At 31.3% G+C, this 23,783-nt stretch overlaps 1 protein-coding gene across 2 annotated transcripts; it reads left to right on the forward strand.

The window, feature by feature from the left end:
* Positions 1–13,590: 13,590 nt before the first annotated feature.
* Positions 13,591–22,860, forward strand: sigmar (Tumor necrosis factor alpha-induced protein 8-like protein sigmar). 2 transcript variants are annotated; one of them, XM_011506197.1, is made up of 4 exons: positions 13,597–13,666; positions 15,525–15,603; positions 18,902–19,233; positions 22,116–22,860. In XM_011506197.1, exons 1-4 carry the CDS (start codon positions 13,622–13,624, stop codon positions 22,467–22,469), a joined length of 810 nt encoding a protein of 269 aa, XP_011504499.1. In that variant the 5' UTR covers positions 13,597–13,621; the 3' UTR covers positions 22,470–22,860. The 2 variants fall into 2 exon arrangements, 1 of the variants encoding a protein (XP_011504499.1); XR_913064.1 differs by lacking the exons at positions 18,902–19,233; positions 22,116–22,860 and adding an exon at positions 16,680–16,756 and having other exon boundaries at positions 13,591–13,666.
* The last annotated feature ends 923 nt before the right edge of the window (positions 22,861–23,783 follow it).

A 23,783-nucleotide genomic window follows, 5' to 3' on the forward strand; every position in this document is an offset into this window, starting at 1 on the left:
ATTAAATTATTGCGCTATTTATGATAATTATTTATAGATAATATAATTTATAGTAATTCGTACTCGTGTACATGTAAAAATGATAGATTAAAAATAAATATAATTTTGCTATTTTTATGGTTTAAAATAATAAATACAACATTGTTGATATGATAGAACATCAATGTAATATTATTAAAGTTTTTAAGAATTTCTACAAAACATAATTTATTGGAGGGGGAGGGAATAAAAAAATTAATTAAAAATAGTATTGTAAAATATATTTTAATGCGAGTACACTGTAATCAATTTTTATTAATTATGCACATCCGTACAAAGCAAAAATATAAGAAATTCTATTCTCTTCCCATAAAGTATTTTTTTGTTTATTTATATAAAATTAAATTGACAAATGAAGTAAATAGTATATGATCTTTTGCAAGAAGTCATTTCAATATGTTTTATTATTGATTACGAATTGATTTGCATATTAAATATCATAACTATGATATTAATCTTTACCGTGTTAAGATTAATCATTAGTTTCTATCTCACAATAAGTATAGCCTTGATAGAAAATTTGCCAAGTAATTACTGATTTTAATACTACAATCAGAAATTCAAATAAATTTATGATATTTATTCGATTCTATATGACAATTTGTTTCGCTCGCTCGTACTACAATTTAATTTGATATTTAATTAAAATTATGTTAAAAGTGTCACATTGTTTTATAAAATTAATTAAATTATTTCCTTATCAATTAATTGCTGATAGCCTTATTTTTAATGTTTTAACATTAACCGTTTACAACAAAAACTATATTTTATTAAATTTATACAATATAATGTTGTCGTAAAAATAATAATGTCATCGTGTCGCGGAGTTAAATTTGAATGTAAGAAAATCTTATAACATATATAATATAATCACGTTCTGCTAAAAATTCGAATCAACGATATGGACAGAATTATAGAAAAAAAAAATGTTGTTAGATAAATCAATTATTTATATTTTATTTTTTAAATAGAAAATATCGTTAATACGTAATAAAAGTATTGAATAGAACATTAAGCTTTCTTAACTATGTAAAATTGGTTTTCTAATTATACCCAGATAACCCATATCGTTTCGTAGAATATAATTATACCACTAGGAGCCTAACAAAGATAAAAAATTAATATAAATTTGATAACCGTATTAAGATCAATTCAAGGCTATTAATAGTATGACAAATAACAAAATATCGATTTATTGCATAAATAGTTAATAGGTTATGGACGGATAATATTAGGTAATATTTGTAACAAAAAAATTTAATGAAATGAAAATTTCCAAGTCAGTTTTTCATATTGGCAATATTATTAACATCAAATTCCAGTCGAAATAAAATTGAGAAACCGTACAATTATCCGATAAACTATTAGACAGTTAAGCATTTGTCAATAACAGTTGATAAAAAGTAAATTATAAGAAATATATTTTCTATGCGAATTATTGTAAAACAATTTTTATTATACTTAAATATTAAATAAAATAGCAAATTGCTAAATAGTACGTAAATTCTTGGACAATTAGAAATTTAATGGGAAATAAATTAATATATAAATAGTTTATTTGACAAATACAAATTTTATATTAAGATAAACAATTTAACAAAAAAAAAAAAAAAAAAAAAAAAAAAAAAAAAAAAAAAAAAAAAACAATGAATCAGAATCAATAATCAGTAATTTTTTTTATGAAATTTCTCTTCGTTTTTTACATTTTCAATAATACATTAATTAAGTTTTTTTTAAACATTTTGTTGTTTGAAAACTTTTTTTACATAAACGATAAAAAAAGGCCAAAATTCTTCAAATATCTTGTATATTCTTATAACTATTTGACGAATTTTTATGTCACTCAACATCTTGTATGTTGGTTTATTGCAGAATACATAAATTCAAATTAGATTGGGCCTAGTGAAAATAAAAGGCTTGTGCACCATAAATTGGAAATCAAATAATGATAACATTTCACCCTTAATTAACGCTTTAGTATTAAAAGTATGGAATTTTAGAACGTAATATTCGCAAAAGAAATATTTTTTTCCCCTATTATTTTAAATAATTTCAATTATTCTAAAATAAATCACATTTTTGCAATGATATACTTTCTAATATGCGACTATAGTCTATAAGTATATTGAATTTGATTAAAATATCCTTTTGTTTCCTTTAATTTTTTATATTTTATTGCATAATTGTAAGGCTATAAAATTCGAATCATCTTTATTCTAAAATAATGTTGTTAATGACTATGAAATAATTAATGCATTTCAAATAACAATACTTAATTTTCTACTTAGTTGTTTACATTTTTACTTTATAAATGTCTGTTTCTCATTGAAAATTGATCCTTCGAATATTCTCTATTAATTGTTTATACAGCTACAATACAATACATCGATTGTCATTAAAAGAAAAAAGGAAAATGGGAGAACTGCGATGAAAATAGTATGACTTTTTTTACATTGCCATTTCTAATATTTCCCATTCGACGATATAGTTTGTCAACGGGTAGTAACATTATTATAATTTGTTTAATCATCGAATAATTATATCGTTTTTTATGCTGCCGCACAATTTTCGTCTTCCAGTTAATTCGAATGTATAATATCTTCAATTGGCAAATGAATACGATTGAGGACAATTTCATTTTCTACGATCGATAATTTCTTTGGTTTGAAAACAGAATTTTCAACGAATCTATGCATAATAATAATAATAATAATAATAATAATAATTATTATTATTATTATTATTATTATATATTTTGTAGATACAAATTCAATGTATATTAAATTCATTATAAATTTTATTCAAGCGTATTCGCATGGAACTGGAAGCTAAACCTATTGGCCGTGACCGTCACAATTCTGAATATTAAAAATCGAACTGAACTAGACTCTCTCTCTCTCTCTCTCTCTCTCTCTCTCTCTGTATGTGATTATATGATTGTGTGATTGTGTGATTGTGTGTGTGTTTTCTCAGTCTGCGAAATATACTTTAAAGGCTCTTTATGCCACTAAATGTCGACTTGTCTTAAACAAATAATAATTAAAGAAACAATAAAATATTTTGTATTGTGAATTGCAGCTATTTTTTTGTTTTGTTTGCCATTTACTTTGAATTATTTAAAATTACCCTCGTATTATGTCTTTATGTCGATTATCAATTTAATAAATGAAAAATTTCAAAATTAACATTAACCATTTTGTTAAATTATTATATTCATTGTAACGACGAGTACGTGTTTTTATATGCAAAATAAACTATGTTTTTCTTAAATATGTTAAATTTGTATTTCCCAAAAGTATAGCGCTGTCTCGGTAAATTTTTCTTAACAAATACACAATATGCTATCGTAATACAATTTTCAAAGATTAAAGTCCTTTTCCTAAAGTAAAATAACATTCTTTTAGCCGTAAACGTATATTGATATTTATTCTTATTGTCTTTTCCTTACAAAAGCAATTGTTCTAAAAATAGAAATTTATAAAAATGTTGTTTACGCAGTAAATTTCTTTTAAAGAAAATTACAATCCTCTTAGCATACAGAATTCTATTTCGTGCAATAAACATTTATTTACAAAATTCCTTTTGAGCCACCTATGATTTCCCAATCATCCCAAAGTTAGTTGAAGCAATCTTCCTATAATAAAAAATGTTTATCAAACTATAAAATAAATAACATAAAATTTCCAAGTTAAATTTTTAATTCAGAGAATGTACGTCGAAAGACTTGTAAGCGCAGTTCGAGTTGCAGCATTGTTACTTATATTATTCGGACTAAGTTTGTAACGCTATTGTTGGTACGGTACACCCATGATAATAACAATATCGCTAAAGCCATGAACCCGGAACCTATGAAATTTTGTAAAATACAACGTTTGACCCTTTACTGCAAATAACAACATGCACTGTTTAATACATGTGCCATAATACATATCATTGTACCGTTGTGTGGGCGCTTATATTAGAAAGGAAATAATACAAAAGACAAAAGTTGAATGGACGAGAGAGTGAGAGAGAGAGAGAGAGAGAGAGAGAGAGAGAGAGGAAAACGCGTCTGTCCACCGATCGAATGCATGCCAACATTGTATACTCTTATATGTATTTACGCGTGCATGTATATGAGTTGCATATTTTTAAATGTGTATCATAAGGAATAATGCAGTGAAAGAGAGAGAGAGAGAGAGAGAGAGAGAGAGAGAGAGAGAAAGAGGGAAGTACGAACGGAGGCCAACTTAACCAAGGTGAAGTTGAAATAAATATAGAGAATAAAATAAATAAGTGAAAGAAAAGAAAGAGCTAAGACTAGGTTAACCAAGGTGAGAAGATAGGTAGATATATAGATAAATAGATAAATATGGGAGGGGGGGGGAGCGTTGGTGTGTGGTGTTGGAAAAGCGTTGAAATTAACGATCAGAAGCTATTATAGTAGCAAGCATTAAGCAATGTACAGCTGTTTCCCTCTTCCTAACACAAATAACAATGTGCACACGTGTGTATGCAGGTGCAAACGGAAAGGAAAAATGTCTTGCGGAAAAGAGAGAGAGGTAGTCAAGAGAAGAGTGCTGCTAGATGAATGATTAGAGACGATCGAGGAGATAAAGACAGAATGTAAAAATTTGACTATACATGTGATTCAAATATTCTTCTTCGTCGAATCGTATTTAATAATCGCGAACTTTTAATTTCGCTTTCAATTAACAAAATCAATTCTACTATTTGTATTAAATTGCGAACTATTAGATTTAAATATTCGAAGATTAATTATTATTTTACATCATTGTAGCTACTATTATTATATTGTTAATTTCTCTTAATTTAACGACTACATCTGTGATAAAAAAAAAAAGTAAAGAGCGATTTCATAGAGAAAATATCTATATTATTGAAAAGCAAATAGAAATAAATGAGAATATAAAGGTTTATTAATTGTACAGAATTGGAAAGAAATTCTAATAAAAATAATGACAAAAAAAAAGATCGCGCTGAGTTGTTGCTCGAGAACTTAATAAAAGAAAAGATTCTACGTATTTGGAAAAAAAGAGAATCTGAAGTGAAAAGTGATAAAAAGTATACAAAAAGCAAACTTCGACATCACCTTGTTTCTTCTTAAAATAGATTCACTTGTTGGAATAAGTTTTTTATTTTTCACCAAGATCAACAAGGTTCGGTACTTTATATTACTCCTGAAATAATATATAAATATTTAAATTTAAAATAGAATTTAACGGACGGAGTGGAAGCTTTATATTTTGTACAGTAAAATACATAATTAAAAAGTTTATTCATTTCTATCGTTAATAATTAGCAGCCAGATTTTAATGATAAAAAAAAAAAAATAATAATAATAATGTCTATAGATTTACTTAGCTTAAAGTATTTTAATATAACAAAAATTTTTCAATATATAGATTATTATATTTATTTTTATTTTCATGCAATTTTTTGTTCTAACTTCGGCTTAACGTTTAACTTATTATTAAATTCGTGTTAATACAAATGCAAACTATGTTTTCTTATAGAACGAAACTAACGTTACGGCTTACCATCGATGAGATATTAACATTTCAATATTTTTTATCCTACTCTCTTATTTTTCATCGGATGATTTCGCTTTTGACAATTAAACGAATTTCTTTCGACTTACTTTCACAAACGACGACGATTTCTCTGACCTCTAAAGAAAAATCTTTACAATAAATAAGATCGTGGATTTAGCGTTTTGCTTATTTATTTATATCGAACACCGTGTTTGCTTACAAAGTGTGTAAGTGTATTGAGAATCGTTTTAGGCTCCGTTTTATGAGTACGGCCCTCGTGAATCGGTTCGCATTCGTTGCCACGTTGACTCACGCATTACATACATTAATATCAAGGCGAGATTTACATTCTCATCTCGAGAACACAAAATTACCATCTTAATCATCGATCGATGTAGCTTTTAATTTAATAATAAAAATTCTCGTAACTAATTCAATTATTTCCTTTTATTTCCCATGCATTTTGTACTTCTTAATTTTTATATTTCGTTAGAAGCCATAGAAGCATTATGCATAAGCGTCTTGAATTGCTCTTGCAAAGATCGAAGCAAATGTCGATTAAGAAAACAGAGTTTTTACAAAGAAAATTCTTATTATTATATCCAATGCCGAGTTATATTATTAAATGTTAGTTTTTCTGAAGCCTTGAATACGTACTCGCAGCTTTTGCATAATATTTAAATTTGTAAATCCAAGTCTGTTAAATCAATATCCAGTCACCGCTCCTCATGACTAATTCGCAAAGTAATAATATTAAAATCAGTAATAAAATCTTTTTTTTTTTTAATCTGCGCTAGCAACAGTTTCATAGCAAATATTTATCGAGCAACCCCCCCCCCCCCCCCAATGTCAATGCATAACCTATGAATTTCTTTCAGAATATCGACTGCTATAAAACTTTTCTTTTCTCTCGACCTTCTAACATTGTTTTTTTCTCTCTCTCTCTTTCTTCTACATTCTACCTATAACCCTAAAAATTAACATAATATCATTGAAAAACACTCGATAATATTGCTTTTAATGCACATGCACGGCATACTTTATCGAACGAACGTTCGAGATTGGCTCGTAAACATTCTTCCAAACACTAAAAATTAAAAAAATTTATATATAATTTGAAAAAGTAGATGAACCATCGAGCGAATATATTCGGCTACAAGTACATAAGTTCTATATGACAAACGACATTGATCTATAAGTTACACGGTAGTTAGAAATTCTTACGAGCCGCGGCGATCAAGTGCAAAGCCGCTGAGCAACCTCGATGTGCAGCTGCATCTATCTCTCTTGCTCCCAGCTACTTTTAACTGTGACTCCGTGAAATGTAAGTGAGGCTTTTCACGTAGAATCACTGCCGAACAATAAAATAATACGCTCGTACCTGTGACTGTGGGAGTCCATTACACACACGCACACGTTGTAATGCCACTGGCGATCATTGTTTATTCCCAACATTTACATTGAGAGTTACAATTCTTGGATAATCGACTCTATAGGCGATTTGATGGGAAAAGTTTCGTAGACGATAAATAAAATTACGGCATCGAAAGATGTACGGCCGTATGCGCGAAGAATGTAAAAGCTGAAACAAGCAGACAATAAAGTGGGATGCGAGTGGCTTTGGGGCCGAGCGAAGGAGCAACAGCTGCACTATTTTCATTGGGGTTGGTTAAACCAACGAATGAAAGGGGCACGCACACTTTTGCGCACTCACCGACACTCTCGAGTTTGGTGTAAATAGCCAATGGCTGATGAGGATAAGAAATAACCGTTTGGATGCCGTTCGGTAATTATAGTAACGTCGCCGAGGATTGGAAATGTTGATTCCGTACACGATGTGTCCTTTTCTTCGTATATTTGCTGAAATTGACGAGAAAAAGTATGCTGACGGGATTTTCTTATCGATAAACGATTTATCGCGTGGAGAGATGTATAAGTATTATTTGCTCGGGAGCGAAATATTGATATTCGGAAAGTGACAGTTTCACGTGATTATTTGTTAATTATGTGGCAACTCTTAGTTTTCTCTAGTAATTGATATATACGAAAATTATTATATTTTTCCACCAAAGGAGGATATAAATTTTAACAGGTAACTGGAATATATTATAAGACGTTTTATACCATATTTACCTGTTGATAAAGATAGGCAAATATGGATTAAAATGACCATATTAGGTAAATAGTGAATTTAGAATACATATAAGTTATTAAAAATGTTTGTTATATTAAAATAATTCTTATGTGTATTTTCAAGTCATTTTACATTTGTCCTCTATTTTTTTTTTTTCAACATTTTAATACATTGAGATCTTTCATCGCTTCTGGATGCAATAGAATAATAAAAACGTTCACGCTTTAAAATTTATAAACGATCAATTAACGATTTAATATTTATTAAATTTATTAATTTTTTTTTTGCTACGCTCATGTTTATTTACTAACATTCTTGGATATTTAACGAATCGAATAACTTGACAAAGAATAGAATTGCATGAAATTGATTATAAACAGTCGAGTTAACAGCTTGAAATTTTAGTAGTCACTGTACAAATATATTTTAATTGATTTATGGAAAACATCTTTAAATTATAATTAACAATTTCTCACATTGATATCTTTGGTAATGCAAATATAATGAATATTTATGAAAAATCATTTATCTAATACAAGTAGACAAGTGATTTGTTCATAATTACAGCTAATTCGGGCAATTAATTATATAAATTAATCAGTATAAATTAGTTTCCTATAATTTAATTATAAAAATTTACCCATTCTTTTTACTTTTAAATAAAGCAATGTTTGTGCTAGGGAATCGATTAGCTTTGAATCTATAAGTAATAGCAATCAAAGACCTTATCTCCCATCAAATAAAAAGCTGTACTTTGTAAAACTAACATCGAATAAAAGAAATCATAATCAAAAATCGTGTAAATAAAAGAAATTTAGCAAAGAATCGTAAGAGAAATTCAATTGGTAGTTGCATATTTTTTTTTTTTTTTTTTTTTTTTTTTTTTTTTTTTGTACGAAGACACTGAAACATTATTTTAACAGTGAAGAACTCTCCTTCTAGAATTATATATACGATAGTAAAAAATATTAAAAAAAAATATAATTATTTTCGTTTACTCTGTTTTACAAACTTTATTTTATTATTCATTAGCTTATACTTTTTCTCCTTTGATATACATACACTTTTCAATAATACTTAATTATACGTTTTAAAAAATAGTTTTTACTATATTGTAGTGAATATAATTTAGGTTAAGTATTCAAGAAAGATCGTAAACAGAAAATATAATTATAGTAAAAGCTTTAGGTCGCGTTATTTTATTTTTTTACAAAATTATTGCAATTTTTATAGTTAACTATGTAATATAAAATTAACAACAAATATCCTTAAATTAGATAGTGTTAGAGTGTACTTTAATTCACAATAAAATTCCTTAATAAATAAATTCATACTAACATTAATTAATTTTAGGGCTAAAATTTGGATATACTAGGTAAACTTTTGTATAATAACTTTTATTGGTTCAAAAATAAATGTTAAACTGACATGAATTCGTTATGATTGATATATTACGAATAAAACCTTTTATGATTATTTCAGTAATTATTTAAGCATAAAATACGTTTACTAAAATAGATAGCAGGATAAGATGGATAGGAATTAAATTTAGCTATTTCATGTCCTTCCTTTCACAAAAAATTCTATTAATGATACATTATGGATAAAATGAAGTACATCCTTGAACTGCGAAATTATCGGACGAGTGCGCTCATGAATTTCAAAATTGATTGAAGCATTGATATTAGATAAAAAGAAAGAAAGAAAGAAAGAAGGAATCTTTCACTATAAGAAAATTTATCAGACTTATTATTCGGAAAACTTGAATATGAATAAAGAGTTTCTATAATTAAATATTAAGCACACGTCTTAAAGACCATTAAAATTTTATGATTCCATAAAAAATAATGTACTCACAATATTTTTTAATTAGGACTTGGTAAATACCACTTGCGTCGACTACTATAACTTTATACAATAATAAAATACTAAATAATTAGGTTGTGTAAAAATGTAATCAACTTATAAAGTTTAAGAATCGTTAATATTTAATGATAAAAGAAATTCTTACCATTCGATATTAATAAATTATCACTGCCAAGTTACAAATCGCATTAAGCATATACATAATTATAATCAATAATGAAAGTTCTCATTCAAATGACAATTTTATAAGCATTTTATGAACAACTGCAAAATTATTATTTGTTTTTTTAAACGAGCTCGTGAAAACTTCGGCCGCGAAGATTTTTCTGCTATATTTTCATCTCTTAATCGGGCAATCGTTCTATTTTAGTAAAAATTTCGAAATCCTTTAATTAGTCAAGGCATTGTACTTTAACAAAGAGGAATATTTTTCATCCGATAAAGTTATATTTATTAAATAAATCTTAGTTACAATGGCAATGAGTATTCTTCTTTTCGAATGCTATTCTCGTCTAAATTAAAAATACATAAGATGAATGTTAAGTATGAAAGTGATACTCATAAAAGATCTAGCCAATGTTTATTAAATAAATCCGTCTAGTTCTTTTTAATATTCCGAAGGCATTTACACAGGATAATTTCCTCTTTCCATGAATATACTTGTAATACTCGCAATAATACGGCGCAGTCGCTATTTCTGTCTCTCTCTCTCTCTCTCTCTCTCTCTCTCTCTCTCTCTCTCTCTCTGTTTGTCTTTTCTCCGATGGCTGAGAAAGGCACACGCGCGCGAACATACACGTCGCTTTACTAGAACAATTTTCAAAGTTTCACCGTCAGCGTACGTGTGTGTTCATGTCCCCTCTCATAAATAAAATAATAAAGAAAAAGAGGATAATAAGGGACATAGCATATTGCTTTGGTAAAGTACTGAAAATGAGAAAAACCGGCAAAAAAGATGTCACATCGCCTCGTGTTGCTAGAGAGAGAGAGAGAGAGAGAGAGAGAGAGAGAGAGAGAGAGAGAGTTAAGAGAGCTGGTCAAACTTGTCCTCGCATCCTCTGGGCGCTCGTTTTCACGTTATTATCGAAACGCGCACACATACAACATGTGTGTGTGTGTGTGTGTGTGTGTGTGTGTGTGTGTGTGTGTGTACAGATTGCCATTATCGTATCGGTAGGTGATAGCGAGCGTGTGTACATGAGAGGCTCTAGGCTTGCCTTCGCGTTCCTTGCCAATCGATCCAACAGCCGATAGCGTGTGCCTGCCTCTGTGTGTGGGTGCGAGGGCGCGCGCGCCTTCACCCTGGACCCTTTCGAGACCTTCTACGTGTGCACTAAGGAGACCTTCGTGCATCTCATGCGCCGTCTTACCACATACGCAAAATTTTAACCCCTTAGCATTTGAGTTGGCGGCCGTATGGATGGGAACGATGGTTGAATACGCTAATCACGATATTTTATTGTTTCTCAGGCGTATGACGAACTTTAAATTGCATGATTCACGACTTGATTACTTTATTTTTATTTATTTGTGAGCTTGAGCGTTTGCGTCCACTACTTCTTTATTCAAAATTTTACTCTCCTGTCACTTGTATGAACTGATTATTATATAACAGTCCCTGAGCATTATTATTTTATATAATAATATTAAGTATTATTATTAAGCGATTATTATTATTATCCCTTAAAAGCTCTTGTTATTTATTTTTCATTTTAATTTAAAAGTTTTTTATTTTTTATATTAACAAGTGGGTATAGAATTTGTAAAAGGCTGCATACATATGCGTATGCAGAACAATTGTATTGATTGTATAAATATTACTTCAGAAGGTATTCATTTTCAAAATTACAATGTTTAAAGCAATAAAATGGCATTCATATAATCACTGATATATATATATATATATATATATATATATATAATATTTGAATTCACATTATAAATAGGGATGAAAGAAAATTTAATTAAACTTTTTATTTCTATTTTGTAAATAAGTATTTTCGTATTTATGCATATATATTGGAAGTTATTCGTTATTTCCATTTTAATGTGTAAGAAGTATGTATAAAGTTTGGTATATTAAAATTTCTTGTTTCGACAATTATGGAATTGAATTATTTTGAAATTACGATGCGCACAAAAAATATTTCGAACAAAATTAGGTTTAAAAAAGTTTTGCATCGAACAACAGTGTAAATAAATATTTAGTTTAAATAAATGCAGGCATCGCGTTAAATATAAATTAAAATGAGAAGACTTACGATATTTATAATTTATTCATAAGCTATTTGGATTTAAAATCGTTACGTTAGAAATAATAGTACTTTTTTTTCTTTTTTTTAATGAAAATCTTTTTGTTCATTGCATTAACAAAAGATCTTTTATAAAAACCACTAATAATAATGTTTGAAAATTACTTTATAGTTTGAAAATACTCTGTGCATAAATACAAAGGGAAGCTTTAATAAATGTATCTAATATACTTATATAAATATATATATACAATTTACTTTTAATTATTATGATTATACATTAATTTTAATTGATAATAATATAGTTAGAATTTTTTGAATTATTGAATTTCCCTTTCAAACGTAGATATGAAAAAGAATTTTTAATCGAGTTCTCTTATATGCAACGTAATTCAAAAGTTAAAAGAATTGTGCAAATATATATATATATATATATATATATATATATATTAATTATAAGGCAATATCGATAAAATTACAAATGAAAGAAATATTAAATAAGAAATAAAGTACTTAAAAAGTGAATAATATCCTGTATGGAGTTTCTAATAAAACAATAATTTATACCCAAAGCAATATTGAGGTAAAAAACCTTCGAATATTTTGAAACATCATGCAACACTATTTTTTCATAATAAAAATCATAATAGATAATAATTCATGCCATAATCACTAAATTGTTCAAATTAATTGGCTGGTTTTCCGTCTTCGGAGAAATATACATTTTGTGCTTATTCATATGGTGCGCTATTTCCTAATAAAATTAATTTAGATTAAATGCTCGAGGTGTGTAAGCTGAAGCCGAACAATAAAGTGTCTAAGCTGTATTTCATTTTCGAGATAATTACACTCTAAGCAAAATATGCGAAATACAAGAGTACGCTACAATGCTTAATGATGTTGTAAGGATATATGGGGCTTATCAATTGAACGGATGAGGGAAAGCAGCACGCCTATTCATAATTTTCTATCGATGTCGCGTTGATCCTCGATATCTTCCTTATTGCCTAAATAATTTACTTCCCTATGAATTAATTGCAAATTGCGGCAAAATTCTCTTGCTCCGAGTGCTATTTTTTTAACAGAGGTCGCTAAGACACACAGAGAGAGAGAGAGAGAGAGAGAGAGAGAACTCGTCGTTAAACTTTACAGCATTCTCCGATGCTCTAAAGCTTTCCCGCAAATCATTAACGTCGCTGCGTTTATTTTCCTTAAGTAAAGCTCTATCTTCGGAAAGCAAGCTCCATTATAATAAATAATGATCCACGAGCTTTATCGTCCCGTACGAAGAAGCTCATCTCCCCCCCCCCCCCAATCCAAATAGACGTAACGGCCCGAGTACATTTACATTGGTTATTCCGACCGACAATTCTCCGTCCTGTGCATACCTTACCAACCAATTTATCAGCCCAAATCAACAAAGGAAGCCCTGGTTTTATCGCTCTTCCCTCGCTCACAACTTACCGCCCACTCAAAGGCACAAGCTTTAGACTCGGCGGTCCGAGTACATTTGTCATTAATCGCTAAAGAGCAAAGTCGTGGATCGTGCGCAAGTGCCCGATCCTCCCGGGGCTTCTTTGTGCGCGCAAAAGAGGACCAGTGACGGGAGGGTGCGTCGAGCAGAAGCTCTAAAAACTCGGCCAAGTAGCTGAGAAATGTCGTCGTCTCGTGTAGGAGGGTAGAGCGTCGACAAGGGAATGTTTGCAAAAATAGCCGTGACGAGGTACGAGTGCCGAGCGCGCGAGCAACGAATATCGTATGATTTCGAGCCGAGAGTACTGCACGCGTACGTATCGATGAAGATGGCCGACGAGGAGGATCCCAAGGTTCGGCCAACTGGCGTACGTATAAACTTTGCTGATTGGATTTGGCGAGGTGAAGATAGTGTCAGAGGGGTGAGTGAGTCGACGATTGACTGGTCTGTTCGTTGGCAATTGTAACCATCCCAACAACTATCTTGAGACTCGTGATTTTAGTAAATGTTAAACGAGAGAAGAAAGCGAAGCAATTCGGATAATCGAAAAATATGTATTAATTGAGGTTTAACATTAGTATTTGCACGTCATATTTAGCTTACGTAATAATCTCATGCCAATGGAAAGTTTCGATTTCGAGTCGCTCGATAAGTTGCGATGTAATTTAAGATTTAAGAGTTGACGAATTGCGTAATCCAAATTAAACGGGAATCTCATAGGCATATTGAGTAGACTAATTCGTCGATTTTTTTTTTTTTTATTTTTGATGAAAGTTATTTTACAATTTTTCCACGCTTTTTAATCCGAAACAGTAGTTTAATAATTGATCGATTAAATTGTATATTTTTCATTAATTGGTAGTATGGAATGACGAACGAGGTATTTAGCGAGTAGTGTTTACCGAAACCCAGAGCTTTTGAAAATGAAATGCAAACTCAGCATTGTTTATTTATTAAAAAAATTTATGCGTTAGATTACATTATCTTTAAAATTTGGATTTTTTCTCGACAGGTATCATATAACAAATATCACACACCCGTCCGCTCATACATGCGTCGCGATAGACGTTCAATTCGATTTTTATAAAATTTCGTTAATAACCTTTACATAGACGACTAATAACATTATTTAATAAAATGATAATAATTTCGAAAATTTTCTCGACTACTTTATCGGCAACGAATGCTATGGTTTAATAATAAATTGGCCAAATTTGTCTTATATTATTGTCAAACCGTAGTAAATGGTATTTAGTGTCGCGCAGAAAAATATTATGTCGCTTATCATAGTTTCGTGAAAGTTACGTATGCGAGAAAAGTACTTTTCGAATAGAATAATTTTCGTGACGCAATATCATTAATTCGTGAAAACAATAGCGCTCTATCTTTATATATCTTGACAAAACTTATTAGATTATCGCAAAAAAATTACGCCATATTGCCCTAGATATGCTATGTTGCACGTTGCAAATAATTTTTGCAAATGTTCATCGCGCTCCAAAGTATTTTGCATAAAGCAGCGAACGTCGCAAGCTCTAATAAAATGAAACATTATACAACGCACAATGTAAACGTTGTTCGGACCTCGTGACGTAACACACAACAGCCATCCAAGTCATTTTCACATTCTCTCTTACATGTAATATTTATACGTAAAGCGTACATTGGATGCGACTAGGACTCTGCCAAAAATTAGCCATGCCCCGCGAAAACAAAAACAAAAAAAAAATTAATTTCTCACGCATCTCCGCGAATAGCGCAATATCGGCCCAAGGGCATGACAAAAAATTACAAAAATGCAATCAGTCCTAAGCGTCGAGCAATCCCACCGTGCCATTAGTCTTAATCAGGCCGAGACGAGATCGCCTCGTGCCCGCATTGTCGACCTTCGATAATCAATGACACGTCGCCTCGATAAACCAAAGTACGGAAAATATCGCAAGCGAAATCTAGCGGAATAAAGCGGGGCCAACGAGAAGTAAGACGGAAGTCGCCGAGCCGATTCCGAGTTCCCCCATGACAGAGAGAGAGACAGAGAGAGAGAGAGAGAGGAGACAGCCATCGACACGCAACGACGATCGCAATATTATACGAGCACTGCCAATAAAAGCAAAACAAACAAGAGAAAACAGAGAGAGAGAGAGAGAGAGAGAGAGAGGGAGGGAGAGAGAGATGAGCAAAATTGACAAAGCTCGTCCCTAACGAGTATCGTGTGCCTGTTGCAGGTGGCGTGGGGTACGGCGCTGATGGAACTGCAAAGTTGGCTGATCTACCACCTCGTGGCCGTGAGCGACTGCAATCAAGGTGCGTTATACGAGATATCGTTTTGTCCTGCTCGTCCTGTCGTCCTCTGCTGATCTTGCGCCCTTTGCCTCGCCCGCACGTTCGCCCGGGTTATTGACCACTGGCCACGGCTTCACAAGATCGTCGGACTACCTCGTTGCCCAAAAGTTTTCTCCCACATCCCCTCGTTTAATGTGCTCCGGAGGAGATTAGCTCGGACCTCTCGCTTCCCTTGGCTATCGAGAGGATTCGGTTTTTCGGCCGCTCGGCGTCTCCTTCCTATCCTCTCTCAGATAACATCCCGAGATAACGACAATCGCACCGGCGTTCTTTCCTCGTGAACATTTACTTGTGGGTGGCAACGGTGCTTTCCACATTTCCCATTATCATTCGCGTTCACGTCCAATTTTCCCTCCAATGTTCTTCTTCTTTCTAGCTTTTAAGTGTCTGTTATATGGTCTCCTTAGAGTTTAATAGACGTTCCATTGTAATGCGTAGTCGACTAGTAATTGTAATAAAATTTTCATCGGCCTTACTTCATTCATGAAGTTTTCATCGCTGCCTATGACAATACATGCAAGTCCATTCATCCATTCATGTAACATGAGAATAAATACAGAATATCGCTCGATAATATTTAAACAAATTATATTATTTCATTTCGGCATTACAATAGTCTGTACGTTGTCAAAGTATTTGACTCGCGTGTTGTCTTTGAAAGGCCATTTTTCAAAGTTAATGCAGCAGCAACGCGATAGTACATTACGTATATTACGTGTCAAATATTAAATTTGTATAGATAACGAAGTTTGTGCGCTAAAATTATACGGATGTACTTGCTGAAGTGGACGTTCAAACTTTTGATAAATAATTACACGTCCGCATACGTGCATATATATATATATATATATATATATATATCGCAGTAAAATAATAAAAGGTCATTTATAAAGTAACTCGTCGTTGAGCAATAATTATTCGTAATTATCGAAATCGAGACTCTTAAATACGGGAAATGAACTCGAGAGCGTAACAACAAATTTTTCCTTCCTTTTCTTTCATTATACATGGGGGATAAAACCCAATTTTTATTTTAGTTTCTTGAGTTGTGTTAGCCCACGTTCGGACACACCGCTGCACCATTATTTAGTTTCTGATTTCATTATCGCCCAAGCAAGGATACTACGATCTACCCATGTTCGATGGTAAGTAGATGAACATTGCGCTTATCATTGTGCATTCACGCGTAGTTGTATAAATGATTTGTGCATGGCCATTAATGCTCGTCCTATCTCAATATTGCATTGATCTTTTTATAACATTAGTATGCATAAGGTAGTCCGCGTTATTCTCTCACACTTGCGTTGAATAAGTACGAAGTTACTGGCAATCGATATTATGTAAGTGTATTTAGTTTTGTTTTTAGCTTTCGTCACATCAGACAAAATAACTGCCAATTGTATGACTAATAAAGAGGAGATGATGAGTAATCGCTGTGACAATTAGATAAAGTTTGGCTATGCTCGGTTTAGGACGAGCGTGATAATTGATATTGGATTGGCAATTAAAATGTGTGTAAGCTAACAAAAACAGAAAAAAAAAAGAAAAAAAAAAATTATTCAACAATGTCGAATGAAATGAGTGTATAGGAATTGCAAATTAATATATTTAAGTATAAATTTCAAAGTGCAATCAATAAGAATCTTTCAAGAAATTAATGCGTCATCGAGAGCCTTTATAATTCTGTATATCTCAAGATCCTTAATAACGTCCTTCTTCAAATAAAATTATTTATATGTATATATATATATATATATATATATATATATAAATTTGAAGACTTATGTAAAGTACAACGATATTATTTTAATTACTTAGGATCGATCTTGACATAGTTACGATTTCAATGCCTCCTGCCTCGAAAGGTGAAGTTAATCAGTCTTATAAGACTGAGTTTTTAAATATAGTATACAATTAATCTAATTTTATACATGCAGCAATTGAATCGATTACATGAAATTGTGCTGTTTACAAATCGACCTTTCTCAATTCAAATAGCATAATTTTCAAGCATAATGATATAATGACACATAATAACACATAATGACATTACTGTATTATCGTTCTAAGAACGAATCTGCAATTACCGTATTTTACATTTATAAATACTTACTTTATTACTGACTAAAAATTATAATTCACGCGTTTACGTTACTCGTTAGAGATACTCTATAACTGTCTACTTTCATTGTCCTATACATATTTTATACAAAACTACTATTTCAACATTAAAAAGGTTAAATTCATAAGAATATGTATTGTAACAACATGCACACTCGATTCAATATTTACATTTAGTTATGATTTAGGATAAGATCTTAGATAACACATAATTTGTCAATGAAAATTAATTTCTGTTTTATACATACAAGTTAGTACTATTATATCATGTGAATTATTGAATTTAGAAGGAATAAAACTTTAAAGGATGAGGTGCGCTTGAGACTCGTAAATATGTTCGATCGTTTGATCCAACATTGTTAAACGGAGATATAATACTTGACTTATTAGAGTAAATATTCCATATTAAAATTAGTCGTTCTATAGAAAAAAAACAAGGCACTTGATCATTCGACAATTCAAAATTATTCCTGAAAATAAAGAAAATCTATTATTGTATTTTTGACATTAACGAAGACAAAAAAAAGTACAAACTTATCAAGATATGCATCATCAAAGATAAGATTAAATTTAAAATTTAAGAAATTTTAATTTATTTATTTATTTTGAAACGAATAGTATCGTTAGATTACGTTTGCGTAAATATTTCTTGTAAAAAGAAAAAAAGAAAATAAAGATAAAAGAAAATCTAATTTAATTACGTGCAAATTTGCCATTCTTCAAGCACTTAATTAATTTTTTGTTCCCTGTAATACACATTTATTTCTACATATTTGTGAATCTTATTTATATGTATTTGGCTCGCTCTAAAATAACGGATATTAAATCCTTATAAAAATTCGAATTCATTAGCAGCAAGATGACAAATGAATCGGTAATACGCCAAAAGGAAAAGTGAAATGACAAATGTTTTAATTCGCCGAATCGTCGAAGAATTATTCGCGCGTCTCGCAATAGTCGAGGGCTTTGAAAAAAGTGTCGTGAGTGGTGGGAGGTGGGGAGATGGGGCGATGGATGATGATGATGATGATGATGGGGAGGGGGGTGGGGGTGGGGGAGAGGAGAATGGAAATAAGTTTAAGGAAAAAATAGATAAGCAAAATTACGAGAAATTCATGCTTCATTGATATGTGCGTAGTGATGCAGTCCGCGGCTACAGGTGGTGGTGGAGTATATCCGGCGGGACCTAGTGGTGGCGGCGGCGGCGGCGGCGGCGGTGGTGTTGGAACCACAACGACAACGACGATGACGAGTAGCAGGGCACGGGACCTCGGCCTCAGAGCCCAGAAGAAACTGCTGGGCCGTTTCGCTGCATCGAACGCCGGCAGATCGCTACTCATCGACGATGCAACGACCTCCTTATTGGACAACCTCTTCAAGCTCATGGAGCGCGCGACGAGGAAAAGTCAGCATCTCGATAAGAAGCTGCCGGAGAAGGTGCTCAAGAATATCGTGAAGCTGTCGATAAAGGTAGGAGGAGAGGTAGCTGCTCGCCTTAGAGCTCCGAGCTTTTTCCTTTGCTTCAACGTGGTTCAATGAAACATTGCATTGCCGAGCTTATGATGAAGCTATTATGGGAGTCGTGAAATCGATCATAGTCTTCATTTTTCAAAATAGTCACTTTTCTATTGTTGAAATATGATTTACAGTGTCAATTGTATTAAACTTATTATATTTTTTAATGTACGGTAGTGATTGGTTGAGCTTCGGTCTTACGATTCCACTATGCCAAGCTTACGCGTCTTACATAACAAATTTCACAATACATTTTTTTAATATTGTCATCCTGTATCCAATGATCTCTTTTCTATAGATATTATTGCTATGCTGACTGTTTAAGCTTTTTCGCCACTGATTTCTAGTATTTACGTTAACGAGCTCGAGATAATAAATCCTAAATCGAAGAATTCAAATCATTCGTTTATCAGACTACATAAATTTATGTACATTACGTAGGCGCGAACGATTCTACTTATTAATATCATTGATTGCTGCAACGCTCTATTTCATGATCCACGAGTATTACGTGTGCAAGTGACTGAAAGGGAGACCTAAATAAATCTCCGACTTTGTAGTTTGTAGTTTAATAACTTGAACGTGGTATTCAATAGTACTCGACACCGACATACATGAAATCCTCAAGCGCTCTGTAATTGAGAAAGCAAACACTTGATACGGATACCTGAAGATTTTAAATTAAAAGAAATATCGAATAGATTTTAACAATGAGTGTATGTCCCGTATGTGCAAATAACTACCTCTCAGATACAATTCCATGGCTTATAAATCACGACCCTTTCAACGTATCTTTAAAAGTATGGCCACAAACCTTTTAAATAAATAAGCTTTCACCTACAGTTTTATCTCCTCAAGTTTACAATCCATTGTCCTCCAACTTGTTTTTTTTTTTTTTTATGGGTTAAAATGATATGGTTATTGTAATGTAATTCACGAATATATTGCTTACAAAAATTAAAAACAGAGAGAGAGAGAAAAAAAAAAGAAAAATCATTCCTAAAATTTTTGTATTATCTACAATTATATTAATTATTGGAAGAAATTTTCTTTCGTACAATGTTTCAATACAAGCTTTACGCTACTTTATTTTTACATATTAATTTTTGGTAAATTGACTATAGCATAATTTATATAAACTGACTTTACAAACGAATATCATTATTTAGCATTAAGAAGAAAAAAAAGGACAGATTATATCAATATAAAATTCATCATAGAAAATACTTTATACTGATATTCTTAATAATTGATAATCGAATATCTATGATTGGGTAAAAGTTTTATAAAAGATCCAAAAATTTTGTAAATTCGTAGAAGTAACTGGGAATTGAATCTAGTAAGTCATTCCATTTTTACGCAGCTTTACTTCTTCATCTTCTTCATCTTCTTCTTCCATTTTTTTTTTTAGCTCTCTTTTCATATTAAATTATACTTTCCTTTACATTAATCTTCTTTACCATATTGATCGTATTGCTTTTACAAGGTATTTTTTTTTTATGGATTTTCTTCATGTTAATAATGGTTCTTTGTTAATCATTATTTGTTAAATTTTTAAAATACTAAATGTACATTAATAATTATTCTTAATAGTCTTAAAGTGTTATAATAATTTTTAAATGTTCAATAATCGAATGCTTTGATTAATGTTAAAATTATATTTCTAATCTGCACTTTGCATTAATGTGTAAATTTAATAACGTATACTTATTGCATATATTTTATAAAATATTTTATTGCAATGTAATTAAATTTTATAAAAGTAAGGAGATTTCACTCGGTAGTATTAATAATTAACTGTGAAATTTCAGCTTTGTTTAATTAATTTATTTACGGCATAATTCGACATAATGTCTCACGAAAATATCTTTAATTTATTAATATATATATATATATATATATATATTTTTTGGTAGATTTATACTTCTATTAAGAAATTATATTTTTATAGATACATACATATTGAATATACATGTAATAATGTTAGGATGAATGTAATTAACGAACAAATTAAAAATGATTGGTTGAAATTTCATTTTTTTTTAGTTTAATCCCTACATCGCACTCCTGTCATTGACGTATTTAAATTTATAATTTTATTTTAAATAATCAAGAATAATAAATAAGGATGGAGCTATTTATTTTGTATTGATTTGACAAAAGCATGAATTTTTATTATAGAATACGTTTATACTCTCGTAAAATAAATTAAAATAAGAAATAAATAATACATTCCACTGCTACTGTAATTAATTTGTTATTTTGCATTGTAATGTTAATTTTAAGATTAATCGCGGCTTTTTCGGAGATAATTCCGTTTGAGCACGGTTATAAAATTAAACTTTAGCATACAAAAGTATGCAGACATATGTCAGCAGCGAAACAAAGTCAGCATTCGAGAAAATTTTATGTTCTTTAATGACTTTCATTAGTTATAGAAATTTTGTAAGCAGCTCGTAGAAATAACAATTATTGTTTCCATTCCCGTACTACTCTCTTTCGCAAAAGTCTATGCAATCGATATAAACCTTTTCGATATACTAACACAAACATCGACGTGAATTCCAAAGACAATAAAGTTGTTTATTTCGCTGAGAGTGTAATGGAAAATCATCATAAAGTTGATTAAAATAAAGTCACCCATATCGCCTATAACCTTCAAAGCATCGCAAATTGTAATATTAATATTCCTTAAAATTAATATTCCTAAATAATGTAGAAAGGTTAGTTGCGCGCTAAAATACGTCTTATCGTGTCTGGTGGGTGTCTGGTAGGTGTCTGATAATAAATCCAAACCCAAGTGAATTCTTAGCTCTTAACGATGTATTTGCCAACAGATCGGCCTGCTACACCGGAACCAGCAGCTAGGCCCAGGTGACGCTGGCCACATCGAGGATGTTCGTCGCGCGCTGCGCTCGACGGCCATGGCCGTCCTCTCCTTCTACGAGCTCGATTTCAGCTACGAGCGCTCGTACCTGGTGAAATCGCTCGAGCGCTGTCGAGCCTCGGTCCAGGCCCTCATCAGGCCTCATCTCACTGACAAGTCGTGCGAGCGTTGCGACCAGATATTCGACTTTCTTGTCCATCCGGACTTCCTCGAAGCCGTTTTTGGACAAGACTCCGAGCTCAGGACGACCCTCGCCGCACTCACCGTCGACATTAACAAGGCCCTGGAGACGGGACAACTTTGACTCCCCGTGCACGATGTATATACCAGCTCGCAGGCGTCGCCCAGGGGACGATCGCGTTTATTTAGATTAAGAGTCATTGGCACTGTTATGAGCAGTCTAGATGAAGACGATACTAATACTTTCCGAGCGGTCATGCAAGGGCTTTTCACGCAGGCCAATTTGCTCTCGATTGGGACTCCGCCCACCGGATCTTTTATCATGTCGGAGTTTTTACTTTAGTTGCTTTAATCATCTGAACTAGACTGAATGCACTAGCGATTTGGCACAAACTTACCAAGAATAATGTGATTCTCCGTCACATTTAATGATTTAACCCGACATAGACTAAGACGCCAGAACATATAGTTAATTGACCAGTTGGAGGTAAAAAATCCGCTTTTATCAATGTAATTACAACAATAGGTAGATGAGGTGGAAATCTTGTTGAAGACGCTAGTTTAGCGCTTGAATAAAGTATCGATTTGCATAATAAATTGCGGAAGCGATGGAATGGGATTAATTGTAAATACACTGACGAATTATCGATTAAAGATTTGTCATACATATGCCAAAAGAACATGTACCAATGCGGATACGGGAACCGATAATAACCGTTAAAAGCACCGAAAAAAATATACATACATACATATACCCATATATATATATACATAGACTATCTTGCTAATTAAACTATATTATTAATCGTAAATGCATTATTTTATTGCAAATGTCATTTATTAACTTATTGAGAAATATGTGGAAACTATATTTACAATTTAAGATGAAGAATCGAGATTATTTAACAGAATTATAGTCGCATTATTTCCAACTGTCTTTAAAAATGTTAATGTCGATGAAAGAAAGAGAATAAATACTTCGAAACGAGGACTTAACTCCATACGTAACAACTAATCTACGTAATAAGGATAAGCGATATTTATTTATTTATTGAAACATATACACGTATACTAATATCAAATTAAATCATATCAGAAAGTTTTATTATTTAAAAAATGAAGCAATACGATAATCGATAACAAAAAATTGTTCGAAATCAAACGGAAATAATAAATGCAAAATTTATTATAAATTAATTATCAACATATATTTGAATATTAAACTCAATTTGCTTTGTGCTGACTTTTGATCTAATTAGTATATAAAAAAAAATTCTATTTATAATTGCTATACTAGTAAAAATTTATTGAAAATTATTGGTAATTTAATTTTTGTTATCAAGCCAAGTACTTCTCATATTGATTACATTTTTCTTTATTCAATTAATAATTTAGTAGACTTAATGATATCATACTAAACACATAAACCTTATTATTA

Source organism: Ceratosolen solmsi, unplaced genomic scaffold (genome assembly GCF_000503995.2).
Source record: "Ceratosolen solmsi marchali unplaced genomic scaffold, CerSol_1.0 scaffold7, whole genome shotgun sequence".
Taxonomy (NCBI): domain Eukaryota; kingdom Metazoa; phylum Arthropoda; class Insecta; order Hymenoptera; family Agaonidae; genus Ceratosolen; species Ceratosolen solmsi.

What these genes read in the sequence shown, in the direction of transcription:
- sigmar (XM_011506197.1), top strand. Translation starts at nt 13,622, where the DNA reads ATGAAGATGGCCGACGAGGAGGATCCCAAGGTTCGGCCAACTGGC. An exon ending in CCAAGGTTCGGCCAACTGGC is followed by an intron (nt 13,667 to 15,524) that starts GTACGTATAAAC and finishes TGCCTGTTGCAG; the next exon opens with GTGGCGTGGGGTACGGCGCT. An exon ending in TCGTGAAGCTGTCGATAAAG is followed by an intron (nt 19,234 to 22,115) that starts GTAGGAGGAGAG and finishes ATTTGCCAACAG; the next exon opens with ATCGGCCTGCTACACCGGAA.